This window comes from Scardinius erythrophthalmus, assembly GCF_964197995.2.
Source record: "Scardinius erythrophthalmus genome assembly, chromosome: 19".
Classification (NCBI taxonomy): Eukaryota; Metazoa; Chordata; class Actinopteri; order Cypriniformes; family Leuciscidae; genus Scardinius; species Scardinius erythrophthalmus.
The window spans coordinates 33955404-33976891 of record NC_138239.1 but is presented as its reverse complement, the minus strand read 5'-3'; the positions used below and the strand labels follow the sequence as shown (position 1 = coordinate 33976891).

The 21488-nt window shown below is 35.9% G+C and overlaps 1 protein-coding gene across 7 annotated transcripts in view; it reads right to left on the bottom strand.

Annotated features, from left to right (window-relative positions):
* ralgapa2 (Ral GTPase activating protein catalytic subunit alpha 2) overlaps nucleotides 1-19655 on the bottom strand; it is a 202258-nt gene extending 182603 nt beyond the window's left edge. For all 7 annotated transcript variants that reach the window (XM_081347448.1, XM_081347450.1, XM_081347453.1 and 4 more), the window contains exon 1: nucleotides 19433-19655. In XM_081347448.1, the coding sequence (XP_081203574.1) occupies nucleotides 19433-19538 (106 nt within the window). In that variant the 5' untranslated portion in view covers nucleotides 19539-19655. The remainder of the gene's footprint in view (nucleotides 1-19432) is intronic.
* Nucleotides 19656-21488: the final 1833 nt, after the last annotated feature.

The following is a 21488-nucleotide window of genomic DNA, read 5'->3' as shown; positions in this document are numbered from 1 at the left end:
AATGACAGTTGGATGTCGAAAAGATGTCAACATGCCTTTGAGATGTGAATGGGACTGTCCTAAAGGTCACTTCATCTTCCCTCAATCAGTAACAGTCAGGCAGATATAATCCTATTGTTGACAGCGCTGTTAAAAAGAAATGGCCATGTAAGCAGCATTTCCTGATTGTCTTGACAGAATGTTCCAGGTTTAATTCAAGTTAAACTCAATCCACAGCATTTGCCCAATGACCCATACATAAATGTTGCACTGGAAAAAAACAAAAATTATGTAACACGATGTAACAATAAAAAAATAATTACATACAGTATGTGACACTTAAAGCAGTACATGAGCGTGACAATGGGAAACAATCCGACTTTGACCCCATGGTAGCCATTTAGGGTGCACAACTGATCTTATTAAAACCTGAATAGCTATATGAACTTGGACATGTACCACAAAAACTATATACTCTGCATTTACTGCTTCTGTTAGATTGAAGAAATTGTGCTCTGTTAGCATGTAGGGCTCTTAGCAGTAACACGAGATGACAATCATAAACCATTTTTTGCAGAAACAGAATCAGCAAAAAATAAATAAATAAATACATTTTCCTTCCCAAATGTTGGCTGTAAATGCAGTGAGCTTAAATAAGACCACAGAATTAGTCAATGATCAATCTGAGTCTTCATTAGGGTTGGGTACCGAACTCTGAGTACCGATTCACATTAAATCAATCGGTGCCAAATTTCATAACTGAGAACGCATTTAAATGCAAGACTATTTTAATACGAATCCTTCACTTGAGACAGCCATCCGGGAAAAGGTACAGGAGCATCTGCTGCAGATCCAGCATAATGCAGAATAGCTTTTTCCACAAGTAATCAGGATGGTAAACAAACTTTCCCTCCCCCATCACACACACACACACACACACACACACACACACACGCACACACACACACACACACACACACACACACACATTAACATTCAATCCCATTGTACCTCCTTACCATTGTTATAACATGTTGACAGCTAGTCATCTGTCAAGGTGTTTTCTTATTAAAGCACTTTATTAAAGGACATTAAACTAACTGTCTTATGCTGCTGTAAATTTTTGAGTGTGTAAATATGTTGTTATATGTTAGGTTATGCTAAACTGTACGAGTGGAATGTTGATGTTTTTTTGTAAGAGATTTAACTTATTCTGACTTAGTGTATTTTTGTATGTATCTTTTAGTGCACTACAATACGCATGGTGAGGAACGGTATTTTGCTTCTGTGTGTATGTAAATAAGGAATTACAATAAAATGAACCTGAACTCTGATGTTCTGCTTCTCTGTGTGATTTTAACAGTATAAACCTCAGTTGTGCAGCATGTTGTTTGACAAAAAAAAGTTGCATATGATTAAAAGATAGGTTAAATCAATGTTTTATGTCTTCATCTGATTACCAGAAAATACATAACACAGAATTAGGGCTGCACAATATATCGAAATTATCGAAATATCGCAAATGTATATATCGTGATATGCATATCACAACGGCTTGCAATAATAACTGGGGTCATGAATAAAAGACAAAGAGAAAATCACTCACTGCTCTTGGCTGAATAACTTTTGTAGCTTTAATAAGAATCAGGATATATTTAATCCGTACAATGAAAACTAAGCAGTGTTTTGATAGGATAACCTGAAACCCTAAACCAGCGTGGTTTACACTGATGTTAAAATAACACTTCTTATGATACAGTAAAACACTGCGGTTCACTTTCAGAAGTTGCAGGGATGTTTTCTTATCACAAAAATAATGTGAAACACGTATGTAGGTTATTTAATTTTAAATATATTTTAAAGGTAATTTAAGTTCATTTTGCACACTTTAAGCATTATCGTATCGCATTTCGAATATCACATTATTTAATGAGTTATCGCATTTCGCATTTTTCTTCAATATCATGCAGCCCTACACAGAATTTGTGGAAAACAAAAAAAATGTTTTAAAAAAATTATTAAAATTGTTGTTTTTATGAATATTCAAACATCACAGACAATGGCAGACAGCGACCAAGGCAGCTCTGGCATAATATATAAATGACTTCTATAAATAACTTACAGTTTCTTTACAGTTATTGAGGTAAACATGCCTAAAGTACCAAAAAAAGAATTTCAGGTACTGGTTAAAATGTGATCGTACCCAAACCTAATCATCATTGAGCTGGAGCACTGGAGGTTTGTAATTATCCCACTGATGTCTATATGATTTCATTTGAAGCTTTCAAAACATTCAAACACAAGTAAGGAAAATATATAAACTGTCTTTTGATCTCTCTTCTGAAAGCATGAAATGAGGCTGGGAGAAAACGTTATTCTAGTTTTGGTGTAAACCTCATGTGCACTTTACTAAAGAGTAAAAACAAAGAATATATAGTATTAACTACTAAAGACACATTTTGTTTTGTCTGTAATTTGTGGGAAATGCATTCAGGCGTTTCAGGACCGTCTCTGCTCACATTGATGAAAGATAATTTTATTTTTGTTTCAAATAATCATGCAGCCATAACACAAACATCCAAATAAACATAAGAAAGTACAACAGTGAAAGTGAGCAGTAAGGCGTGTGTGTGTGCGTGTGTGTGTGCGTGTGTGTGTGTGCGTGTGTGTGCGTGCGTGTGTGTGTGTGCGTGTGTGTGTGTGTGTGTGTGTGTGTGTGAGAAACTGCTCCAGTGGGATGAATGTCAAAAAACCATCGGAGCCTGACATGTCCCTTTCATGCACATCTACATCATCCTCCACTCACAGTATTCAGACTTCTTCATTTTTTTTTTTTTTTTTTTTTACATTTTGTTATGATGCAGCTGTATGCAAAACTGCTAGGGCTGCGTGATTAATCTTATTTTTATCGTGATAACGTTTTTTGCTTCTCTCGATTAATTAAAAATAATCGTTGCAATATTTTCCCAGCTGATTATTTGTCCTGAAAATGCTTTTTTTTTTTTTTATTTAGACATTTCCATTATCATGCATTGGTAACTAGTCTCCACTATCTTTCCTGCTTGGGGTTGCCAGATCAAGAGAATAAATCTCCCAAAGTGGGCTTTTCCTTTAAAAGGATACATTTTCTGCCCAGTGTTTGGGCAGAATCTAGCAATAATGGAAAACTTTCATGGTGCCTTTCACCCAAGGTTGGCACAAACCATTTGTAAATAAAGAATTGCGGGATCAAAAACAGCAAAAAACGCACTGTAACCGACACCGACCATACAGCTTAAGTTTTTCCCGGAACATAAAATGACGTCATAAAGACTGACGGGAAGTTTCTGCACATGCTTAACTACAGCCTAGTGTGTTATTCTGTCATGTATAGCTATGTTGAGGCCAAAAATCATTCAGTTCATCAGTGATATTCTCTCACGGACAACGTCGTTGCCTTTTCCATTACAGCAATTTCTGATTCTGACTAATCTAATTCCCGTTACTCGTGTCTCCTGCTATCCTGATTATTATTAGCAGTTCCATCTTCGGGATCTCTTTTGATCAGAAACACTACCAGCTTTACTCGTGGATAAGGAAAATGAAAAATATGCTTGACTGTCTTTTTGACATTTTGGCGATATTAACTTATTTATATTAGAATAATTCACCAGGGATATATCTCTCTCCAAACTTGATCCTACTCTCAAAACACTACACTTTACTTTGTGCAAATGAAAGGTGCATTTCTCTCTATAGGCGTGCGTTCACTACACTGCAGGACTGACGAGTCAGCATCGTCATCTTCATCTTTGCAGTCAACACTGACTCAGAAAACACTTGTTTATTAATAAACAATTAAAATGTCTCCTTGCTATTTTCCCCCCACACATTCATAATCATTAGGCTACTTTTGCCAGTGCTTTGTGGCAAGCTTTATGTGTGCTTGAGCGCGAGGCATATATTCCGCCCCCAGTGGCCTTTATGAGTCATTGAGTCTAAGTAAGTCAACAAACTGAAAAAATAAACCCAAAGTTTGTTTTATAATATGTAATGCAATCTTGATAAAACGGATTTCATAAAATTGATATCGAAAAAAAGTATCGTTCAGGAACCGCTATCAAAGTCAAGGTATCAGTATCGATATCGGAAAACAAATTAACAATACCCAGCCCTACATACGACACTACAGGGAACTGAGAGATGTTGGCTTAAGATGTAAACTGCACCAGGCAACAAGACATTTTGCTTAGAAACTATTTAAATAGCCTTAAAAAATTTTAATTGATTCAAGCAAATTCACAAGCAAGGTACAAAAGGAAAACAAGTCAACCACTGTACAAAATGTTTACTATGCAGCTTGGTTATGAGATATGCTTAACAGCAGAGCTCATGATTTGTTTTCAAGCCCTTAACAGAGATATTGCTTTCTACACACCCAAGGCCAAAAATTCCTTCTCCTTCTCATTTAACCATTCCATTGTTTGACACCTCACAAAAAAAAAAAATACAACAAAAAATCTCATTTTACAAAACACAGACCTGATGGCATGTTTTGCACAGAGTGCTCAAGTCTGCAGAATGAGTTATGAGCTGTTTCCTAATGGGCTGGTTGTTTCAGGACGGCTGTTTCCTGCAGGCACGACCATGGGCACAGCAGCGTCTGTTGAGTTATCATGTGGGAACGCTAAGTGGGAAAAATAAAACCTACAGCAAGACCTGACGGGCATATAAAAAATTCAGACTGGGGCATTCAGGGTGAAAATAACAGCTTTTCAAAGCGAGTGGATTCGCTGTGTGATCAAACATATTGAAAGCAAAATAGAAATATCAGGCTAGAAATCATAGACTATAGCTAGACTGGTCTGTGAAACGCAGATATATTGGTGCTTTAAGCAGACAGTTTCAAAGCATTTACTCTCATATAAAAAAAGAAATAAGACCTGAGCCACTGATTAAACGTTAGAGCACACACACTTTGGACTAAATGCAAGCAAGCGAACACAGAGGCGCATGGGAAGTAGAATAGTGTGATGTATATATCATGCAATGGCACAAATGTGTCAACCGAGAGAGATCTGAGAGACTGTATCTTTAATTCTTTGATTTTAAAGGTGCATTTTGCAGTGGGCGTACCAACGAGGCTATTAGTGAGAATTTTAGCCGACATGTAATAGCAACACAGAACCATAGAGAAATGTGGGAAAGAAACGGAACGGGTCCCAAACAAGATGATGTGGAACTTGTGCTCAGTGGTGATTGCTAATTACTGCAATTCGAATTATTATAAATAGGGATCAAACTAACTCTTAAAGTTGTAATGTAACACAAGTAGTGACAGATCTTTTCTTCCATATTGTAAGATACATCCGAGTGAAACAAATGACTATCGGAAAAAGAAAAATAATGTAGGGCAGGGACGACGATTCATCGGTTGTTGATTGGTTGGAGGCGTCAGAATGGGAGCTTGCAGTCGATTGTAAGAAAGGGGTGGAAAAAAGCGATTGGAGAAGCCTGATGTTTCACTGGATGGTGGAGATTAAAAGCTACAAGCTTAAAAAAAACAAACAAAAAAAAAAAAAAAACTGAAACATGCCGAATGAATCATTCACCACAAGATCAATAAAATGCATTTGGAAAACAGATAAAAGAAAAAAGAAATGTCCATTTCATGCTTTAACTCAGCACCAGTGTTTTTTACTTCAAAAAAAAATGCAGTGCTCACATTTATTTTATTGATGACTGAATTAGGATGTTTATTCCATCCTAAAATTTAAGACCTCTTCAAACGATAATTAAGACATTTGTTATACCGTTTAAGACTTTTTGTGACCCTAAATTTCATAAAGCTTGACTTTTTTTTTTATTCCCACACGTTCTCCTAAATCCATTTCACAGTTCACACACACACACACACATCTATTTTTAGCTGTAAACGCGAGTGCAGCGCTCACTCATGGATGTCATCCCCACTCAGCTGATGTGCGGTCATTCCTTGCCAATATGTTCATATTACCCACTACTAAAGGAAAACCTTATTTATACATTCAATGCTGCAGTTTTTCTCAGCTTACCATTTAATACAAATAGTTGTCCACAACAACAACAACGACGACAAAAAAAGTAAATGCAATAGACCAGCAGAAAAAGACAACAGTAAAGCACAAATGTGCACTGGCTCACAATGGGAGTCAGGAGCTGGTGTCTTTCTTCAACAGACTATTAAGTATTGAGAAACTGACAGAGGCAGCCGCTTGTTAACCACACTGTGACAGGGGTTAATAACAAATCCATGCCTGTCAGCTGGAGCTAAACAAATATGAACGCAGAGGGCAATAAAGATATGGCGAACTCTGGGGCTTTTACAGCACTCTAATACAGTGAAAGTGAGTGCTGATAGATTCTTGGAACGGCATCAAATTCAGGATGTGAATAATCAATTCTTCATCCTCACAGTGGAACAGACAGCTTTCATCACAATGCCAACTAGAGGCCACTCTTCAAACTCCTGCATCTGAAACACGTAAAGCTGTGCGCGACGACGAGTGTGGCCTTCATAAAGCTTCACCTGTCAGACAGAGGAGGTGAAGAAAAGAGCCCTGTTAACACACACAGTCTTAAAGGCAATAACAGTTTAACATATTAATATCAGTTTGTTTGCTGTTCACGAGTACTACAGCCTGATAAAGAGGCGAATCTCCCTGCTGAGGAAAACGTCTTGTTTCAAGGTCCCGCTGACCTTGTAGTAAAGTCAAACAACAGAAGTGTCGGTCACATGCTGCCTCGCATGTGTTTTTAACTGGCAGCGTTTGTGTAGTCATCAGACATTTAACTTCCACTCCCAACACTCACAGACTTTATGTGATGAACAAGGCTGTTGTTCATATTTTTGTAGAACATTTGCAGTGTTTACCAACAATATGACCAAGAGCTGGGAAAAGTAATTTGAGGAATAAATTGAAGCAATTGACTGAACCCATCAGTAAAGCTGTGCCTCTTTTGTTTATAGTCATTGCAGATAGTAATTCACTACAGGCAATATCTGTAATAGCAAAGAAATCAATTATTTTATATTCTCTTGCCAAATTCAGCCATTTCAATCATTTTCAGATTTTTTTTTTTTGTGACATTATGTTTTATGTAATGCTAAAACACTGCTGTTCACTTTCAGAAGTTGTAGGGATACTTTCTTTTCCCAGAAAGAACGTGAATATTGGTTAGCCTATATAATTTTCAGTCTTTAAATATTCTGAATATAATTTTATTTGATTTTACACACTTAAAGCAATATCGTATCGCATTTCGAATATCACATTATTTGACAAGTTATGACGTTTTTCATCAATATCGTGCAGCCCTAATATCAGCTTAGTACCAAAGTAATGATATATTCATATATTTCAGGCTACTGAAGGTCACTGTTCCTCACAGAGGGAATCTTAATGCTAGTTGACATTTAGGCTTGTTAAATGAGTTATAGCCTCATAGAAGACAACACAGTCCCTACAGAGCCCAACAGTTGGGTTGCAGAAGGAAAAACTTAAAGAGAAATTTATTTTTGAATGATAAGTTATAAACCTTTAAAGACAGACAGTTGTGAGACTTAAAGACTTATTTTTAAAACAATCGTGATTAACAGTGAAATTCATGGAAAAAAATTCATTGTATGCATATTTATCAATAAACTTGGTTACTATAGGTACAATCAACAACTTTAAATTAATCGTTTTATATTTCACCACCATTTTTAATTTGACTGTCATTCGCTCAATGCCGAAGTTGGATTGAGTTATTTTACTCACTAAAGCCATTAAAGTGCCAGATTTACTGAAAAGGACAACTTAGCATGAGACCGCAATCCCATAAAAAAAAAAAATAAAATAGCGTAGCATGTCAAACACCAAATGGGTTAAGAGTAAGACATGCTTTATTGGGCGTTAAATAAATGGCACAGATACCAGTAAATTGACTACCACAAACCTTAGTAAATCACGTTATTTAAATACTTTTCTCCCATAATTTTTGTGTCTGAAAGGGAAACTCCTACAAATCCATATTCAATAACGTGTCCACACCTTTTCATTGCAAATTTTTCACTCTATGTTTTTAGCAAATCATGACAGTCATTTATTCAATGCCAAAGAGGGTTTGCGTGACGCAAGCAGTTAGTAAATCTGGCCCTAATACCATTAGACATTTTGTTGTTTTGTTTTTGTCCAATTTTCTAATTCTTTTTTGCTTCAAATGTTTTTAATGCCGTGATTCACCTCATAACTGGTTGGTTTGGCATATGGCTTAAAAGCTTTAACAAAGACTTAAAAAAAGACTTGGAAAAGTGGGTGGGCACTAATGCGCTCTACTGGTAAAGTCAGCTGAGCACTGGGTAGGCCTATGTGTGTAAAATTGGACAGGAGTGGCACCACAGCCTGTTGAGCAGGAACAGGAGGGGCGCTCAGTACCACTCCCTCGATCTATTCCTATAGCATTCCTATTCCCTAAAATCAACTCATCATGATTACAGTTGCCTTTAGAGTGGGAACAGCAGGTGCACGACACTCCTAATGTCTTCTGAAGTCACCAAACCTGTACAGCCTGTCCTTTCACAATAGAAAGCCAATGTACTGTGAAATGAGTTTTGTCAACTTCAATATCACAGCAAATACTTTCAAATATAACAGCAGAAGATTTGATGTGAGGAGGATTAACGGACATGGTCTTGGACTCACAGACTACTCAGTGTCCGTCAACCAGTCAACCACTTGGTGCATACACAAACATGGCAAGCACTGTTCTGAATGGCTGGTTAAGATGCAATTTCCGGGAGCTTGGGTACAAAAATGTTACTGGTCAGCCAGAAAACAAAGGCGTATTTACAAGGCCACTAGATGTGCCAAAGTTGCAAGGCTAGTGGCATCAAATTTATGAAGATAGCAGCACATAACGGCCACTAAAGGGTGAATTACTGGCAACTATAAGCATTCAAAACTTCACTGATTCATATGAAACTGTATATCAGATGTTTGCCAGATTGTTTTAAAAATACAAATGTGTGAATTGTAGGATGCTGGTTGTCTTAAAGTTATTACAGTAATGCTTCTGACTCACATAAATAGAAACAGAGAGGACAAACATACTGAAAATGAGTTTATGTGCATGTGCACGATCTCATTCTCACTCAAACGTGCAAAATATTATATAATTTATGTATTTCTCTTGTTTTTGAGCAAATCACTGGAGCACTTTGATCTCATGGTGTTCACTGGTTGAACACAATGATCTTGTGTGTTTTGTGTGTGATTGTGTGAGTGTTTACTATCTTAAAAAATGTAAATTGTCAGAAATTTTAGAGTGTTGTATATTTTGATGTAGCATATATGCTGTACAGCATATCTAGAACAGATCTGTACAGCAGATCTAGAAGAAAATAGTGTCACAATCCAGCTTAAGTTCAGTGATGGTTCATTTCTGTTGTAAAAAAAATATGAATTTAGTTAATTTATCTATATAGCCGCTCTGGAGAAAACAGTGATGTTCAGTTCTCATATAATGGTTTCAATGCAGGCAGATCAATAATATTGTTGAATATTGAGTGTATAACACCACTACTAAACTAACTGTAGTTAGTCACTTCACATGTCAGTCATATGTACTCTTCCCATTTGTACTGTATGTCAATAGTCTAAGTCTGTCTATTAAAGACTTTAACGGTAAAAAAAAAAAAAAAAGAGTTCACCACCAGGTGATAGCATTACTAATTCACTTTTCATATAAAGCACAGCTGTCAGAATATCAGTGGAGCGCTACAATAAAAGACGAAATTACAATTAAAAAATAATACTCATAACATGCTTTGTAGTGACATTTGGGGCCTTGAGACTGATGGATGGATGTGTGTGTGTGTCCTTAACCAAATCATCCAAGGTTTGCAGGGACTCCTAATGGGACGGAGGCCAGACGATGATTTGCATCATTCAAACACACATGTAAATGCAGGACTCATGTAAATAGATTACAATCAGCTTCCTGGTAACCTTGTACTGGGAAACAAGTGCTCAACTATCCCTATATAACCGTATCCATCTTATTTTCCATCACAATTGATCACATTTTTTAATTATATTTGACAAAAGCCCAAGACAAAAGATGAAGATAATGTAGGGCGCATTATTGCGCAGAAGGATTGTCACATTATCCTAAACATATTGCGGTACAACAGCAGCTAAGTATATTACATTATTACCATGTTTCTTTTCAAATACTATTCAATTGCAGTAGTATTTCTTACTACATGGTAAATAAACCTATGCTACTGTACATAAAAAAAAAGTACAGTTTATTTAACTTGTATCCAAAAAGAATGTGTGTAATGATTGTAGTCAGCTTAAAAGGCATTTGTTTTATAATATTGGGTTGACTAAAATGGGAAGAAAAACTAAATAAAATGTCAAGGTTCACATTTAATTCAGTAGGATTTTTTCCCCTTCTAGACGTATTAAACAGTCTACAGCAGTCAAATAAGAAAAGTAACAGAAAACAGAAAACTACAATAAAATCTATGCACATATAGGGCTGGGTATCGAGTTCGATACTTTTCTATCGAGTATCGAAACATTGTCTTGTTTTTCGGTACCAAATTTCGATACCTATGGTTAATCTCGTAAACGTCAGTGCATGCGGAATGAATGGCAGTGGCAGAAAAACACTAGATTGTGTGGTTGCCCAAAAATACCTGGTTCGCACGTGAGGCTGTAGTGTGTGTGTGTGTGTGTGTATGTGTACGCATCCTAACCCCACAACATAGATGGATAATATGTTGAAAAGATTAAAAGTGTAGCTACGTTTCACCAGACTCGATGCCAACAGCGCGCGATGCAATATTTGCGACAAGATGATTGCTGCAAAGATCGGCAACACAACAAATCTGATGAAGCACTTGACAGTGCACAGAATAAACTTGATCAGTCTTCGACAGCAAGAACTGGAGCGCATCACAAATAAACCGACACTCAGCGTATAGGATACTTGCCTCACAGACATGAGAAATAGGCACATAGAAAGCTTGAAATGTCTACTTTTAAAATAACCAATTCGAAACAAATTGTAATACATTGTAATCCAAATGAATGGTGCATTTCTCTATAGGCGTGCGTTCACTACACTGCAGGAATGACGAGTCAGCAACGTCAACTTCATCTTTGCTGCCAACACGGACTCAAAAAGCACTAGTTTATTAATAAACAATTAAAATGTCTCCTTGCTTTATTTTCCCCACACATTCATAATCATTAGGCTACTTTTGCCAGTGCTTTGCGACAAGCTTTATGTGGCATATACTAGGCATATATTCTGCCCCCCAGTAGCCTATTTAATTCAATTCACATTTATTGGTAGCTATAGTATTTTTCATAATACATATCATTTCAAAGCAGCTTTACAGAAAATGCATGTGTCTGAATTACAATTTAGAGTGATCTGTTATCAGTAGGCTAATGCATTTCAATTAAATTTTCATTCAGTTTCATTGTTAATGCATTAACAGTTAAGGCAGAAACAGTGAGCTCATTTAAAGAATACATGTTAAATGATTAGGATACATAGAAAACTTAAGCATTGGTGCTTTTTTACAGACTCAAAATATGAGCGTAAAAGTCAACAAACTTTTTTTTTTGAGGTAATGTAATGTTGTTAAAACAGATTTTATTTTTTTATTTTTATTAAATTGGAAAAAGTATCGTCCAGGAACTGGTATCGAAGTCATGGTATTGGTATCGGTATCGAACATTTTTTAACGATAGCCAGCCCTATGCACATATCGAATCAAAATTTAATTCAAAAATCGAGAATTGATTTTTAACCAAATCATGACCTCAACAATCGATTTAAATCGAATCGTGAGGTACCAAAAGATTCCCACGCCTAATAAATAGCCTATTTAAACAGATTTCCTCAAATTAAAGTTAGTCCACATAAGTCAGAATGTAAAGGTATTGTTGTTCGTACAGCAAACACTTGTGTGTCTGGGTTTGAAAGCGCTTCTCGAATATGAAAAGTATCTGTACACACGCAGGACGGCAAATATCACAAGAAAGGCTTGTCGTGAACTGACAACTACTTTATTTAAAAGTATTTTCTTCGCTAGGATGTTGATATAACAACTGTTCAAGTGTCAAGTAAGTTTCATCTATAATGTTTTTCCTTTAAACCGTATTGTCCCTCATAACCGATAGTTTAACAAGCCTATAAGCAAGCTTAATTGTTATACTAGTTTGACATGCCATAGAAGAAAAAGGAAAAGCTCGTCTTGCGAGTGGAGGTTTCTCTGAACCCTCTGCGAGTCAAGACCAACGCATGCAAAACCTGATGTAAAATTAAATGATTTTGTTTTGCTGCAGATATACACTTTTCAAAATAATTATATATTAATTTCAAGATGTAACATTGACATGACAGTAATTTAAACACAGCCTTTGTAAAAATATAAAGCAAAACATTAAATGTGCAAAAAAAAAAAAAAAAAGTAAACGACTAGCATTTCCAAGTCGACTAGCAGTAGGCTATTGTTTAATCTACTAACCGGCTAGTCTCACACATCCCTAATCACGTCCTCCTGTGTGAACAGCCCATAATGCAGCATTAAGCTCAAACAAATTAATCATTTAATTTAAACCACAAGCATAACTCTACAGCTGTGTTTAGCTTCAGTGCCACATTTAAGATTAATCAGTAACGTGCATCGCCATTTTGAGGGCATTTCATTACCTGTTATTATGTGCAAAGAAAATGGCAAAGGTTTAGTTTGCAGACCTAAAAGTGGAATAATACTTCTAGGGTTATATGTGACCCTGGATCACAAAACCAGTCACAAGTCGCACGGGTTTATTTGTGGCAAAAGCCAACAATACATTGTATGGGTCAAAATTACCAATTTTTCTTTTATGTCAAAAATCATTAGGATTTTAAGTAAAGATCATGTTCCATAAAGATATTTTGTAAATTTCCTACTGTAAATATATACAACATTTATTTTTGTGAGTGAATGCAGCACAATCGCCAACATGAATGGACAACTTTAAAGGTGATTTTCTCAATGTTTAGATTTTTATGCACCTTCAGATCCAGATTTTCAAATAACGTCCTATCCTAACAAACCATACATCAATAGAAAGCTTATTTATTCAGCTTTCAGATGATGTATAAATCTCAATTTGAAAAAATGTACCCATGTGACTGGTTTTGTGGTTTACTGCGTAAAGCATGCATAATATCCACCCGTGCACTAGAAGCAAAATGATTTTGCCCTTCTACAACTGATTAGAGACGAGTCAGTGGAGTGGGTCATCCCTGCGACCCGGACTGTGGTGTTGACCGTTGTCCTGTCACGCTGATAGTGGCCATGGGGGGAGTGAAGGCAGGCTGTGTGTGATCAGGTGCTGCTGTAATTACAAAACCAAACCATGCTCAACCACGCATGACCAGTGAACGCACACACAGCAGCTCTCTGACTCTAACCCACAGACACAACATTAATACTGATCAAAACATGTGTTTTTGGTACAAACTCAACAACTATTGGAACTATTTAACTTTTTATTTAACTGTGTAAAAAAAAAAAAAAAAAAAAAAAAAAAGATTATTAGGGATGCACCAATGTGAATTTTTTTTGCCATATTTGAAAGTGGATAACCGTTCTACATTGTCCAATAAATCTAAATCCAAATGTATATTTTTAAGAGCCTGATTACAAAAAAAAGGCTCACCATTAAAAGCTGTGTGCCAAACAGAAATCAAACACTGTACAGTACAGTAGCCAGTAGTGTACCAGTGTAAAACATTTATTTTAATAATTTTACACTCCTATGGCCACATTGCCTTATCAAAAATAATTACTGCCTTACAAAGAAATACAATAATGTCCTATTAATGCAAACAAGTCACGGCAACCCGTCAAAATAAAAGTTCGGTTTAACTTGACAAATGTATTACTGTTGTACAGTAGGATTTAGATATGTCTCAATGTAATAATAATACAAACACTAATAATAAGAAATTGTTATCAAAACTTTACTTAAGGAATAATCACAATTCTTCCATGTTTTAATTTTAACAGTATAAAGCTCAGTTGTGCAGCATGTTGTTTGACAAAAAAATAAAGTGATTAAAAGATAAATTAAATTAATGTTATATGTCTTCATTTGATTACCAGGAAATACACAATACAGAATTTGTGGAAAACAAAATATTTCATAGATTTTATATATATATATATATATATATATATATATATATATATATATATATATATATATATATATATATATATATATATATATATATAATTATATATTTTTTTATGATTTCAATTAATTAAGTAGCTAGTAGCCTCTTATTTACGGGTAACTATTACAGTATACAAACATCACAGACAATGGCAGACGGTGACCAAGGCAGCACTGGCATAATGTATAAATGACTTACAGTTTCTTTACAGTTATTGAGGTAGACATGCCTAAAGTACCGAAAAAAGGTATCGTTGGGTACCGGCACCGAATTTCATGTACAGGTACTGGTGCCGGTTAAAATGTGAACGGTTTTGTTTTTATAGGCACCAACGATTTGGCATTAAAACGTCAGCTCCTTTAGTGGGCAAAAGGACACTGGTGAAGGTTTTGCTTGGGCAGATTTGTCAGTGTGTGATTCATTAACTAGGCCTGAAATGTCCTGAACACATGACCAAATCATATTCAATAATACAAGCAACCAAACACATAAATAGCAGCACAGAGAATCAAAAATATAAATAAATAAAATCAGGCCACTAATGGCACTTCTCTATAACATCATTACTCATCCTCACTTCCTGTCCACACAGGAAGCAGCCTGTGAGAGGAAGTTCTTCCTTTTATGAAAACACTGGACAATGTCACACTGCAGCTGGGTGATAGTTTGGAGATCCTAATAACAGCTGATGTGCAAAACACACCGGTTTTATCTAGCTCTGAATACACCGACCACAAGAACACACTAGGAAGTCCCAGACAGCATCCTCTGACCTCTGACCTCTGCTTACTTGTCTTGACACTGAACCAGAAATGAGTCAGCAGGAAAAGCACTGATAAACTATTCATATAAAGACAGCTTGCAGTGTAAAAAAAAAAAAAACAAGATTAAAAGGTGAAACAAAGACCAAGTACAGAGATTTCATGTTTCTCAAAACCCAGTGAGCTGCAAACTAGACTGTATTTGTGGACATCAAAGAGAGCGCAGTCCAATGAAAAGAGTGGTAAAGTGTGCAGCACGTATCTGTGAAGGAGAGCTGTGAGGGGCGATTCACTGTTTATATATGTCAAAGCACTGAATCGCTATCAAATCGCAATCAATTCGATTCTTACAATTTTAAATCGATTATTGATAGAAATTTACGATTCCAAAATGCATGTTTCAAGGTCAATGCATATTAGGGATGCACCGATTGATCGGCTGGTGACCGGAATTGGCCGATTTTCACGTGATCGGCCGTGACCGGCGACCGGCCGGTCAGTCTGACAAATGCCGATTTTATGCCGGTCAAATGCGCTCGGGCGCCACATGATTAACATCGCGCAACATCAGAATCACACGTGCACACGGAACACACATGTAGGAAACCTCGTGAATTACGTCCGTTCAGACCGCAAGCGCGTATTTTTTTTCAGCGTGCATGTTAATCGATGAGTGCTTTCACAACGGGAGCGGGAGCACTGCGTGAGCGTCAAGCAGGAGCGTCGCGAGCAGTGAAGCGCGCGTTCGGCAGTGAAGCGCGTGTTCGGCGCCGAGTCTATTTGCTGCACTGCTCACGCTCAATTAAAGGGAAAGCACACTTTTGATGGATAAAATAGCCTAAATAGGGTTTCACAAAAAAGCGCCCAAAATGCACAGAATTTGCGTGTTTTAACAAGAACTGGAGTAGGCTATGTCAGAAAAGAAAACGAAGACTAATATTTATAGAAAATGTACCCATTTAAACTTGTTTTATTATTCAGTTTGTACAAGTGATTGCAATAGGCCTGTGTGTGAGTGCTTTGAGAAATATCTTTATACTGCAAGGCTATTTATTTTTTATTTATATATTATTTTATTGCCATTCCCTGTTTTCATACAGACGTTTAGTTTGCTAAATACATTTATAAAAAATTATTGGATATTGAATGTGAAAAGGAAATAGTTCTTCCATAACACTGCACTTTAGATGTTTGAATTACCCACACCTGGAGTAATTTATATAGTTCTATTTTATAGCGTTTATCTGTTCAAAAAAATATGTACTATGCAAATTGTTAAATGTTCTATTACAGAAAAGATATAAAATAAATATTTGTGTGTGCTGTAAAGTGGTTAGAAAAAAATAAATCGGAATCGGCTAAAATCGGTATCAGCAGGTCAAACTGAATGAAAAATCGGAAATCGGAATCGGCCCAGAAAATTGTAATCGGTGCATCTCTAATGCATATGCATCGTCAGGATTTGTAATCGATGCAACGAGAAAACGAGTGAATCATTACAGCCCTATCCATTAGTAATTGTGATCTCGACTTCAGTGAACGTTACATTATTGTCTTTATGAGTCAGTAGCAAATACTTTTATATTGAAAGGGACTGAAACAAGAATGTAAACAAGGACATTTATTTTTACTTTAAACAAAGTCTTATAAGACGCAATTTACAATTTTGACTAGCGCTGTCTTGGACAAAGACATCGCTTTCCTCAGAGGGCATTCAAACTGATTTTGTGATTATGAATAAGCTATATGATAGACTATCTGCAGGTAATGCACTCGCATAGTCTCATAATACTATACATAATACAATAAGCTGAAGTAAATTAGGTAAATCTTATATATATAGCACATTTAAACACAGCAAAGTGGACCAAAGTGCTGAACAGAATAAAGAAAATATTAAATAGAAAAACAGAATAAAACAAAGTAGAAGACAAACAATACTAAATACTAAAATTAGATTAAAACGCCTGGAAGAAAAGATCTAGCTTCAATGAAGCGACTCAGCGTTCCTTCGTTGCTTGTTGTAAAGTGACGTTTAAAGGCAGGGAGGTCATTTGTTCCAGAAGCATTTTTTATAACGCTGGGTGAAGGAGTAGGACCATAAAATGTCCGTCCAATCACTGCATTCGGTCCGAATGCAATGATAAGATGTTCTACCTGTCTGTCAACGCATGCATTTCCATACCTCACAGACATCACACGTTTTTATTAAGCCGAGTTAGACAGACGTCAGTCACAGAGCACCGCATCCAAAACAGTTCCTCCTGAACCCAAACAACGAGCTCATGCCGCGTTCACGCCAGAACTACTGTCATTTGGAAGAGATTTACTCGGAGCAGTTCATGAATCCAATTTATGCGTTTCAATGGCAACACTATTAACTCTGAAAATAAATCTGCAGCAGTTTTAGTGTTTTACTTGATTATGTTCATTATTATTGTAATGTTATGTGCTTTGAGATACGGCTGAACAATACATTGAAATTATTGAAATATCGCAAATGTATATATCGTGATATGCATATCGCAACGGCTTGCAATAACTGGGGTCATGAATAAAAGACAAAGAGAAAATCACTCACTGCTCTTGGCTGAATAACTTCTGTAGCTTTAATAAGAATCAGTATATATTTAATCCATACAGTGAAAATGATCTAAGTTTAACACCATCTCTCATGGCACTTTTGTGTGCTCCTGCTGTGCGTGTTCATGTGTTTTGAAGGAGGCGTGGCTTTGGAGACGCACTGAATGGAGGGATGGATCTCATGCTTTCAAAGCTAACTCGCTATTAGTGTTAATTGTGTTGACGAAACGTTAACGAAAATGCTCATTGACGACCTTTTAGATGTAAAATGAGACAATAACAAGACGATAACGAGATGACTCCAACGTCATTAAACGATAACTGTGACTATATCAATATGCAATATCATTGATGAAAAAAGACGAGACTAAAATGTAGTTCAAAAAATAAAAACTTGACCAAAATCACTACGTTTTTGTCGAATGAATGAGGAAAAAACATAACAGACTGTTTTTAACAATCTTTCATGATTACGGTTGCCAGATTTGAAGAATGTAAATCCCCCAATCAGAGCTTTTCTGTTAAAAGAACATGTTTTCTTCAGTGTTTTACTTAATATTTGCAATCTGGCAATAATGCAAACGTGCTCTGTCTACACTCCGGAAGAAGCGTGAATGATCTGAAAACACAGACAGAAAAGTAAGCTGCAGTTCAGCGATCTCCATTTGAGATTTTCTGCTTAAAAGAAAGTGTCTACGAGCCACTTGCGCTCTTTGCTGCGACTAAATCTGCGATCAAACCTTCTCAGTGATGAACTGTAATAAATCCAAACATGGATCTCGACTATATTTTCAATTGTGGTTTTCATTTTTGATAGAAGTTTTTTTTTGTTTTACAAGTTGGCCTATATGAGAAATAGACAATAATAAACCATGTTGGCTCAACTTTTAAACTGTCAACTTGAGATCTGAATCCGTGGCAAAAGGAAGTAGTTTTAAGGGTTTTTTTAAAGACACTATTGTTGTTTCTTACTTATTTACATACTTGTGCTGTCCAAGTTCGAAATGTTGTATAAATGTTGTGCGATACGGCTCTATATCAGCATTTTCTACCATACGACAGTACACAATGGCGGCCAAAAGTGATGTCTAGAGGGGATATTTGTTTTAAATGACTCTACAAGTTTGATTATTTGGGAAAGAAAAGGCAAAAAAACAAGAACCTCACAGCAAAAAGCATAAATTGACTACAACATAATCAGTTACTAATATTTTGTTGGTTCTCTCTTGTTTTTGGCATGTGTTCATAATTTCTTTCATAGCGTTATCACAAATAATGTATAAAACAATTGACTGCAAGCACAACTACGCAATATGCCTATAAAATCTATATATATTTGGTACAGATATTCGCACATGACATACTGTCAGGTCAGTTTTTTTTACATATTCTGTATATATTCAGACACATGTCCCTATATATATATATATATATATATATATATATATATATATATATATATATATATATATGTTTAAAAACATCCTTGTATTATGTTTGTTGTTCAAATGTGTGTGTGTCATTTGTGTTATTTATATTTTCTGTATATATTCACACATGTTTGTGTGTCATGTCTGTTGTTTATATATTTGGTATATTCACACAAACAGGCTGTCAGGTCTGTTGTTGATGATGTAGCACGATAAGCTAGCTAACGCTAATCATTCAATCCATACATTATCGATCACAAATGGAGTAACACGCACATTAAAGCCCCTTTTTCACATTCAAACACCCATTTGAACATCTCTGTGGCATTTAAACCCTGAAACCAGCAGATTTGCTGCGGATAAATCCGTGGTGTAGGGAATATATGCCTCTCAATGTTCCAGTCCTGTCAGAGTCTCACTCACCTAACAGCGCGCGTAGATGCTTCAAACGCGTGAAAACATCCTTCTTTGGGTCCAGAACTTTCTGTGTAGATTTCTTGACGTCTCCATAACCCCTTCGAGTGAACATTCCGGTGTAAAAGGCGATTTTGTAGCCGGTTTTACCTTCCTTTCACCATTCAGACCTGTGTGTGTGTGAAGAACAGCAGCTGCCTGACTGACTGACCGAACCGACCGACGGCAGGGCGCCAGATCCGCTGAAAAAACTCCCCTCGATCACTGAGAGAAACAAACAAACAAACACATTTAGATCAATATTTTCAGGCTTTCTGCTGGCACGGATGCCCATTTCTTGACAAAACAAAGGTTGAGTCTACGAAAAATATGACATATTTACTGAATTTACATTCAGTAGTTATATAGCAGTAGCAGTAGCATTACAACATCCCTAAGCGTGCACTGAGGTGTATTGACAATATACTGTATATTATATACAAAACTATATAGAGTGTTTTTGAAAATATGGCAACACATATCGCCGTTGTGGGTGTGTAAATACGGAAGTATACTTACAGATACACTACCTCATGTTGTTGTTGTTGTTATAATTATTATTATTACTAATACCACTACTCTTTACCTAGCAAAAAATAAATAAAAAAATAAATCACGCTTTCAAAAAATTGTTTTAAACATTTGCCATATTTAACTATTTTCATAAAATTATCCAGATAATTTATATGTCATAATATTATGTGCCCTTATAATTAAACATTTCAATTTCAAAGATATTTGAAAAGATAAAAGATATGATTGCATCCCGTTCGTCATGACGTAACCCGGGGGTTCAGATGTAGCAGGTGTACCTGAAATGGTAGATTATACTCGCGCGCCATCTGGGGATTGATCTTGATATTGCATCCACCTGCTGCTATTACTGCGCATGTGCACCACCAATCACAAACATGCAGTATTTAGACTTCTGCTCAATTTAGATGTAGATTTAGATGTAACATAGATTTAATAGCATTCATTTTTTAATATTAGATCATACATCTATAAAATTATACTTTTGATAAGAAATGTGTTTTCGAAAATGTTTAGTAAAATGTTTAATAGCATATTTTTTTTATTAGACCATACATTCATAAAATTATACTTTTGATAAGGAATGTGTTTTCGAAAATGTTTAGTAAAAATGTTTATTAAAGCTTGTACAGCAAAAATTATTTATTTAAAAAAAATTATGGAATATCACATTCTTTTTTCCCTTTCCTTTTCAATGAGCTGCACTATATAAACAAACACAAAATTGATTAAAAAGATAAATAAATTAAAACAACATTACTTACAATGATCATGGGGACATCTAAATGGGTTTCTTTCATTCAAAGAGTGTGTAAAATAATGTGTTAATTACCTAATTCTATTAATTTACTTGCCAGTCATTATTAAATTATTTGGCTTAATTGTCAAAATGAATTCATTTACACATAACCTGCCTGGAACAATAGTCAATTATATAATGCAAAAATATTTGACTCAGTTTTAAAGAACCCTTTATGCCAAAAAGGTTCTGTATAAGGAGAAATGTCTTTGCATAATACTTTCATGTTTATTTGCATTTTTTTTCAATAAAGTATGTTTACGAGCTGTTTAATTCATAACATTTGATTCGAAATAAAATTTTATTATAATAGAATTAATTAATTAAAAATAAATCCATAAAATGATGACATGATGGAACCCCTAAAAGGCTCTCTGCGTCTGACAGAACGCTTTAAGGTTCTATATAGAACCATTTCTTAGTTTACTCTTTACGAGGAGTGCAATGGGATTTTTGCTTCGTTTAACGTCTCATGCAGAGGATGATGCTTGTTTCAGTCTCTTGTCCCATCATTAGGACCCACACAGAGCACAGGTCGAGCGCCCCCTGCTGGCCTCAAGAACACCTCTGCCAGCAGACGCCTGGTTTTCCCCAGGAGGTCTCACACAGGTATTACTGACCAGACTCAACCTGAGCTTCAGTGGGCAACCACGGTCATATGGATGTGTCCATGTGTTTGTTGCTGGCCGGCGT